Source organism: Solanum pennellii, chromosome 10 (assembly GCF_001406875.1).
Source record: "Solanum pennellii chromosome 10, SPENNV200".
Lineage (NCBI taxonomy): Eukaryota > Viridiplantae > Streptophyta > Magnoliopsida > Solanales > Solanaceae > Solanum > Solanum pennellii.
Genome location: NC_028646.1, coordinates 77,198,735 through 77,207,112, shown reverse-complemented (window position 1 = coordinate 77,207,112; position 8,378 = coordinate 77,198,735). Strand labels below are relative to the sequence as shown.

The 8,378-nt window shown below is 30.4% G+C and overlaps 1 protein-coding gene across 1 annotated transcript; it reads left to right on the top strand.

The window, feature by feature from the left end:
- Window positions 1-1,621: 1,621 nt before the first annotated feature.
- LOC107032497 (myb family transcription factor PHL5) lies at window positions 1,622-5,042 on the top strand. Its single transcript, XM_015234102.2, has 7 exons — window positions 1,622-2,528; window positions 2,953-3,139; window positions 3,229-3,305; window positions 3,400-3,439; window positions 4,228-4,282; window positions 4,363-4,432; window positions 4,543-5,042. The coding sequence occupies exons 1-7, from the start codon at window positions 1,968-1,970 to the stop codon at window positions 4,759-4,761; spliced, it is 1,209 nt and encodes a 402-aa protein (XP_015089588.1). The 5' UTR covers window positions 1,622-1,967; the 3' UTR covers window positions 4,762-5,042.
- The last annotated feature ends 3,336 nt before the right edge of the window (window positions 5,043-8,378 follow it).

Sequence of the window (8,378 nt, the reverse complement as noted above, 5' to 3'; positions counted from 1 at the left end):
GGTTGAGATTTATTTAAATTATATATTCATTATAATAATAGCTAATAAAAATAACAAAGTTGTCAACTTTTTTATTTTCTTAAAACTATCAAATAAAGCAATTAAGTCTGCCAAACTAATATTTTCAAGAAAAAAATTAAGATTGACGGGAATATGCGAACTTCCTGGCTTTTTATCCGCCAAACTTCTTCGGGAGTAATTTCACACATGCTCTCTCCAAATTCTCAAGTAATCTCTAGAAATAGATCAAACTTAAAAACATCATTGAGTTCTAAAAAAAACATGATAACACATTAAAAAAAACTTATTTGGAGGTTTTAAAATAATTATAAAAATATATTTATTCAGATTTTTCAAAAGTGTTGAATTCTTTAAAATTAGAATAATTTAAAAAATTCAATACAAGTACGAGGTTTGACAGGTAAAAAACTCGAGAAGTCCGCATATTCCCGCCAGTCTTTTTTTTTTCTTGAAAATATTAGCTAGGGTACACTTAATTATTTTATTTGATAGTTTTAAAAAATAAAAATAATTGACGGCTTTGTTTTTTGTTTTTATTAAAATGAGTATATAATTAAAATGGATTTCCACCATAAATTATTATATAGTACACATGACATAAATCTGTAAGGTTATTGAACATTACTTGACCTAATTATACTTGACCGGATATTCATCCCACTCCAAATGTCTCAATTTTAGGTTATTATTTAGATTTTATTTTTATTTTTAAAAGTTGTATGAATATAGTTTTTGGAATTGACAAAACATGATTCTATATATATATATTAAAAAAATTGACCCCACTCTATTTTTTTCATATTTTTTTTTGGTTTTCTCAACAGAAATCTTTAGATGCAAGTTAGAGAAAGAAATAAAAAGATGACGATTTACTTAACTTTTTTGAATTTAAAATAAAATGAATGTGTGTATAAGGAAGTTTCTAGGCATGAACCACACTATAGGCTACTAAGAATAATTAAGCTTGTGTTAGTGGATATATACCATTCCTCATAAATTTATTATGTTGACAGATGCACCCATAAACTATATTCTTTTATCATCTAAAAGTGATGCTAAAATTAATTGTTTAACCTTATATTCCTCCTTTTTAAAAAATTCTGTATCTTTTTCACTTTTCATTTTAATAGTATAAGAACAAAATACAAAAAAGGACACTTAAATTCTAGGCAAACATCGTTATAATGGCATCGTTTGTCTGAAAATGTTATATTGTTATATGTATATGTATAATGAAGAAGAAATGTACGAATGTAAAAAGGCAAATTTCAGTAGTTCTTCATCGTAAAGTTATGATCATAATTAATGGATACCATTTAAATATATTTTTATAAGATATTCGTCCTTGAAATTCACTATCTGAATACATTAATAATAATTACCATAATACAGTATTTTGTTTTTATACATAGTATATAGTTGTCAGTATTGTTATAGGTAGAATGTTGTTAAATATAACATGAAAAATCGATCGAAATATGATAAGTGAAATGTTGGTATAAGGATGTTTGACTGTATTTGTTTGTTGGAAGGGACAAAATGCTGTTATATATAGTAGTAAATAGTTCACATTGTAAAAATGTTATGTCTTTGGTCTTATCATTTGTTCATTCCTTATCTACATTACAGAATATTTAAAATAGTTGGCATTTGGCACTTACATGTTGACATATTCATATTCTTTATATCATGTGTATGGAGTACTCATTCAGCATATAACAAAAAGAAGAAGAAGAAGAAATTAGGAGCAAAAGATTCAATTTTTAATTTTCAAGAATCTTCATCCTTTTAGTTTCTTGATTTTCGCGCTTTTTAATTAAGATATTCATTCAAGAAATGCAGTTTGTTTGTTGAAAAGATTAAAACAGAATCAACCTTGTTTGTATATTTTGATAGAAGTTGCAACTTTCTTGATCTTGATCTTGACCAGTCGTTTTGGCGAAAAAATGAGTATTCAGAACTATGAGTTAGCAAGTGATTGCAACTTAGAGTTCCCACAGATGGGATTTTGTTTCCAGCCTGAAAACTCTGCTGAAAATGGTTGTCAACAGCAGCAGCAACAGAATTTTTGGCCTAGTACTGATTCATCATCATCGAGAACGATTATAAGTCGAATAGGATCATCACCTTCTGCTTTTTTTGCTACAGAGAGGTACCTTGGATTAACACAATATGAATACCAAGACAACAATAATAGTTGTACTCAACTGTCCAAGAATCTTGATCCTCAAACTACCTCGTTTACTCAGCAATGTGGACATGGATTCTTAGCAGATTCATCAGCACGAGTTGACACCGATTTTCCTAAGATTTCAATGCCATCATTCATCAGATCACAGTTTTCAAGTAGTCAACCATTAAGTACTGAAGGACTATATGGAAATCCTTTTAGTAATCTATCAGAGAAAGAGAGAATTTTGCTGCTTAAGAGTAAGTTGTTTAGAGAAATTGACTCTTCAAATAGGCAGCCTGCTTCAATCCCTTTTCAAGGAAATCAAGACTATGGTGTAAGTACTTGATTCTTGTTTACATAACACAGTCAAATCTCTCTGTAACGATTTTGTTTTTCCTGATATGTTTTGGCTGCTATAGCTAGATGTTGTTATCGAGAACATCTAATATAACGTAACATGAAAGTTTGTTCCAAAAAAACTTGGCTAGTATAGAGAGGTCTGACTGTAGTATTTTTTTCAAGTAATTGAATTTCAGTACTTTCAATTGATTGTTGTCTACATAACACAATCAAACCTCTCTATAACAGTGTTGTTTGTCCTGATATGTTTTAGTTGCTATAACGAGTTGTTGTTATTTAGAACCATCTAGTATTACGTAATATGAAAGTTTGTTCCAAAGAAAACTTGGCCGTTGTAGAGAGGTCTGACTGTAGTATTGTTTTTCAAGTTTTATCTGACTCGAGTTATGCTCCTACAGGTCTCAAATAATACATGTGGTTTTAACTTGGTACATATAAGGCAACAATCTGGAAGTCAATCAGCAAATAGTTTTAACAACTCTGGATGTTCTGGAGGATCTTTATCGAGTAAGGCACGAATCAGATGGACTCAGGATCTTCATGATCGATTCGTTGAGTGTGTAAATCGTCTTGGAGGAGCTGACAGTAAGTAAATTTACACATTTTTTAGCTTTTGTTTCTTTGGAGGTGATCATTTTGGCTATGGATTAATTGTTCTTCACTTCATTTGCCAGAGGCGACGCCAAAGGCAATACTAAAGCTGATGGATTCAGAAGGCTTAACAATTTTTCATGTAAAAAGTCATTTACAGGTACTTGTTAATAAGGAATTAATACTTTCTTGGAACAACCTTGTTGTATTTAGACTAAATTCTGAAGCAAATGTTCTTTTCTTGTTTTGACTAGAAATATCGAAATGCAAAGTTCATCCCAGAATCGACAGAAGGTATGTATTATCCGAAATAAGCTTCATGTTTAATATGAATGACAAAACAAAATCATCCACATCTTGAAGCCGTGACTTGTAGTTCAGACTGAGATAACTTAATCGTTGGTCCAAGACTCTCTTCATTATGCAAGCATCAGTACTATATTCTGCTGCTTGTTTTATGCTTTTGTGTGTTAATTTCTGAGAAAAAAGGGAATATATGTTTCTCCATATAGGAGGTCCTTAACAAGGTAATTCAACCACATAGAAGTATCCACGTCTTGGCTAACAACTACTACACCTCAATCCCAAACAAGTTGGAGTCCGATGTATGAATCCTCACTAACCATATTCTAGACCTTCTTCGAAATATCTTCTCTGCTTTTCATTTTTTGTTATTTATGCAACAAGTGGATCCAACATGATATAAGAACACAAGAAGACACTATCTCCTTACACAGATATGCTAATAGTGAATCTGTTGAAGTCTTTAAAATCTCAGAAGATTGAAAGAACATTTTCATCTTACTTCTTAGACATTTCACTTTAATTTTAATTCGTATGATGATGATATAAAATGAACTAGTGGAGGATTCGTATAGGGTACCCCAACTTGTTTGAGACTGAGGCATAGTTGTTGTTGTTTAAATTTGATATTTACAGCAACTACAACTTAATTTTAACTCTGCTTGTGGAAAAATGCTCTCTGAGATATACTCGAAAATCTGCCATTACATGCTAAGTACTTAATCTTAAAGTTTCCATATCTTTCTGAAAATGAGAGTTCCCTCCTTCCTATGATGCAGGGAGATCAGGAAAAACAGACTGCCCGAATAATGTGACACAGATCGACAGCAAAACGTATGTTCTTTGCAATTAGCTTAACTAATTATTGTGACTATTTTAGCTGGAAAGTTACCTTAATCCAGATTTATTTTCAGTGGAATGCAAATCAAAGAAGCACTGCATATGCAACTAGAAGTCCAGAGACGCCTTCACGAGCAACTAGAGGTACATTTAGTACATGAAAAGATAAAAATTTAAAACACTTGTAGGCATGCTTAGAGCTGAAACAGTATCAATGAAAACTTTCTAAATCTTATTGTCCTTTCTGTTGTTAGATTCAGCGGAAGTTACAATTGAGGATCGAAGAACAAGGGGAGCAGTTGAAGAAGATATTTGAACAACAACAACAAACAACTAGGAGTCTCTTGGAGACGCGAAATTCAAGCATTTCGTCTCCTGCTGATCAGTTCACCCCGCACGAAGATGAAGTTTTTGCTGCAGAAAGCTTCAATAATACTCATTTCCAATCTAATATAAGTTACAATGATATGTAAACAAAGTAGTTTGACATTTTTTCATCTAGTTTTTGAAAGAGAGTCGACGTTAGCATTTCTGTAGAGCTAATCTGCCTCCCAAGCAAACTACACGAAGAAAAAAAATGTATAGTACAAAGTGCAGACATAAATATCATGTAAAAACTTAAAGTACTTCATTCATGCTACATGTTCAATGGTGCTCTGGTGTGCATAAGGAGAAATTTGACTAATATAGTTATTTAATAAGGCGATCTTGTAAGTTGTAATATGCTTATATACACTAAATTTTGTCTTTGCTTCTCTGTAGTTTTCCCTCAAGTGTGACACAATCGTATATCATGAGAACTTCGAGCTTCCAGCTTTAACGTTTACTGAAATGACTTATAAGTTCTGAAAGTTGGAAACTAGTTAAGCCTAACTTCAGATCAAAATATCTTTAGTTCAGACCTCCGAGTCTGAAGTTCAAAGTTTATCTTTACCTTATTCTTCACATCATTTTATTCGAGTTATACCATATTGTGAGAGCATTGTATGCAACAACATACCTTCTACAGCCAGAATTTCTAGTAGCAAGCGATTTTTCATCCTTTGGTCTATATTGGATCCTTGTGTTGTACCTTTGTCCGTCTGCATAAGAAAACAAAAATACAGAAGCAACAACATGATGAAGAACACAAGGAGAGACTATTGCCTTACACAATTCTAATTATAAAATCTATTGAAATCTTTGGAACCTCAGAAGATTGAAAACAACATTTTGATCTCACTTCTTAAGCATTTCCAACTTGAAAAGGAAATATACATTGTTTTCCTCCAATAAATCTGCCTTGTGATGGCAGGATTTTAGCATCCACACTACTCTATACTACATTAACAAAAGAGCAGTACAAGGACATTGCACAACTATAGTTAAAATCTGAAAAATGGACAGCCCGAATAATGTGACACAGATCAACAGCAAGCCGTATGTTCTTTAATTTGCAACTGTCTTAACCAATTTTCTTGATTACTTTAGCTGGATTATCACTTTAATCAAGATTCTTTTTTCAGTGGAATGCAAATCAAAGAATCACTACATATGAAGCTAGAAGTCCAGAGGCGTCTTCACGAGCAACTAGAGGTACATATAGCCATGAAAAGATATTAATGTAGACACTTCTAGCTTGCTTGCAACTGAAAATGTTACTAGCTAGAAACAATATCAAGATAGTCTTTCTGAATCCTATCGTCTTTCTGTTGTTAGTATCAACGAATGTTACAATTGAGGATCGAAGAGCAAGTGAAGCAATTGAAGATGATATTTGAACAACAACAAGAGACAACCAGAAGCCTCTTGTAGACGCGAAATTCAAGCATTTTGTCAGCTCCTGCTGACTGCTGATCATCTATTCATACCACATGAAGATGTAGTTTTCATTGCAGAAAGCTTTTTATAAAGCTCATTTCCAATCTTAAATAAGTTGGTCATGTTAGCACTTCTTTAAAAGTTAAAATAGCCTCCCAAGCAATTAAACTACACAAAAGATGTTTAGTATACAAAGATCAGACACAAATATCATGCAAAAACTTGAAGTACTTCATTCATACTATATGTTCAATGGTTCTTTGGTGTGCATAAGGAGAAATTTGACTAATGATATGCTTTGTATATACTACTCAAATTTGTCTTTATGTGTGAGATAGTGCATGTGACATATGAGGCATTTGTGCTTCTAGGCTTCCATAAGAGGGTAGGTGTAGCGCGGATGATTGTAAAACGGATTCCTCATTCATTAGATAAAGAAGATCACCAAGTACCGTGATTCAATCCAAAATTTATTTTAATTTCAAGAGCTTGAATTGAATCAACATATTAAATACAGATTAGTATTGAGCTTGGATTGAATCGACGTATAGTCGATACACAAAACTTAAGTACTCATTTATGATTGCCATAAGTAGCAGCTAAATAATTAAGGGCGTGTTTGGTAATTAAGGAAATTTTCAATTTTTCATATTTATTTGAATTAAAAGTTTTGGAGAATAGAATTATTTTTGGAAAAACTACGCAATATAGCAAACATCAATTTATATTTATTGTATATAGCTACAGTTTATTTTTTTAAGCTATATGGATATACTTACATATTAATTAGCAAACTTAATTAATCATGAATTATCAGTTTTTTTTTTGAAAAATTATATGTATTTTAATAATTATTATTAAATAGGAAAGATATCACTATACACCTACTAAATGCATTATGCACATTTTATGGGGCTATACTTACCTTATTCTATATTTTTCTCTTTCAATATACATGTATTAATGCATTTTTTATTATTATTATTTTTCCTCCAATTCCCTTCTAATCAAGATCCTTATTATGATTATATGAACGATTTTTGTATCATCTTCATTGGGTATTTTTTAATTGCATTTTTTCTCGTTTTTATATTTGAATACATACATATATATATATATATATTTATATATATATATATGTTTCTCTTTTTTCGTAGAGTTTTATTTGAAGAAGTTATTTTCACCTATATTCAGATACATAATTTAATTATGTTAAAATTCACTTTGATATAAATGTTATAATACATATTCACATTTCACTCTCTTGATACACACATATAATTGTATTTGAATGTTGAACGCAATAAAATACATATACATTTGAATACTTGTTATTTTTCATGGATTGTCCCATTAAAAATACAAGTGCATTTGAATACATTAATACATTACATAGATTTGAATGTATACATATACAACACATCTGCTTTTTTTTTTTTGCATAGAGTGAAATACATATACATTTTGGATAATCATATTGTAATATAATTCATTGTCATTTTTTTTCTAGTTTGTCCAATTGTATTGATATATCAACACAATTGTATTGAACATTCTTAGAGATACAATTATGTTTATCGTATATTTGAAATCGAAACAAACAAGATTCATCACAATTACAATAAATCAATTTAACTAAGAAATGTAAGTGAAATACCTTTACGTTTGAACAAGAACAATAGCGACAATGAAAATTTGTATACGACGTATTCATTTTTTTTAATAAAAGTAATTGGAATCCGAAAGTATACATTGACTATGTAATTATTAGTTGTTAATGTAATAATGGGAACTTGAGAATTTCAGCACATAATTAAAGGAATTCAGTTATCTTATTTAATTATCTATAATTCTAATTGTATCAATGTATAAATAAAAAAAAAACGCACAAATGCAGCTAGATATTCAATTAAAGAATAGTCATTTTTAGTAAATAACGTATTTATAATTATTAAACTTCGATAACCCTATAAATGTAGTCATTTATGTAAGTTGCTCATTATCTTTTAAGAAGACTTTATGCGTGAAAATGAGGGACCTGAGGGAAAACATTCTCTTCATACCAAGACACACCTTAAGTCTGTATTCCAATAGTACTTGTCCAAAATCATATCTAATGTAATAAAGGGCAACGAACGGAAATCACATACTTTTAAGTCAAAATTACTTTTTGTCTCTTATAAGTTTATAATTATAAAAATCCCTCAAATTGATACAATAATATAAGCACTGATACATTAATCTGATGCACGAGATACATTAATCGTTAAGTGAGATACATTACATTTTA

Excerpts from the sequence above, each read along its gene's own strand:
- LOC107032497 (XM_015234102.2), top strand. The coding sequence starts at position 1,968 with ATGAGTATTCAGAACTATGAGTTAGCAAGTGATTGCAACTTAGAGTTC. Across the intron at positions 2,529-2,952 it reads AAGGAAATCAAGACTATGGT|GTCTCAAATAATACATGTGG; the intron begins GTAAGTACTTGA and ends ATGCTCCTACAG. Across the intron at positions 3,306-3,399 it reads ATGTAAAAAGTCATTTACAG|AAATATCGAAATGCAAAGTT; the intron begins GTACTTGTTAAT and ends TGTTTTGACTAG.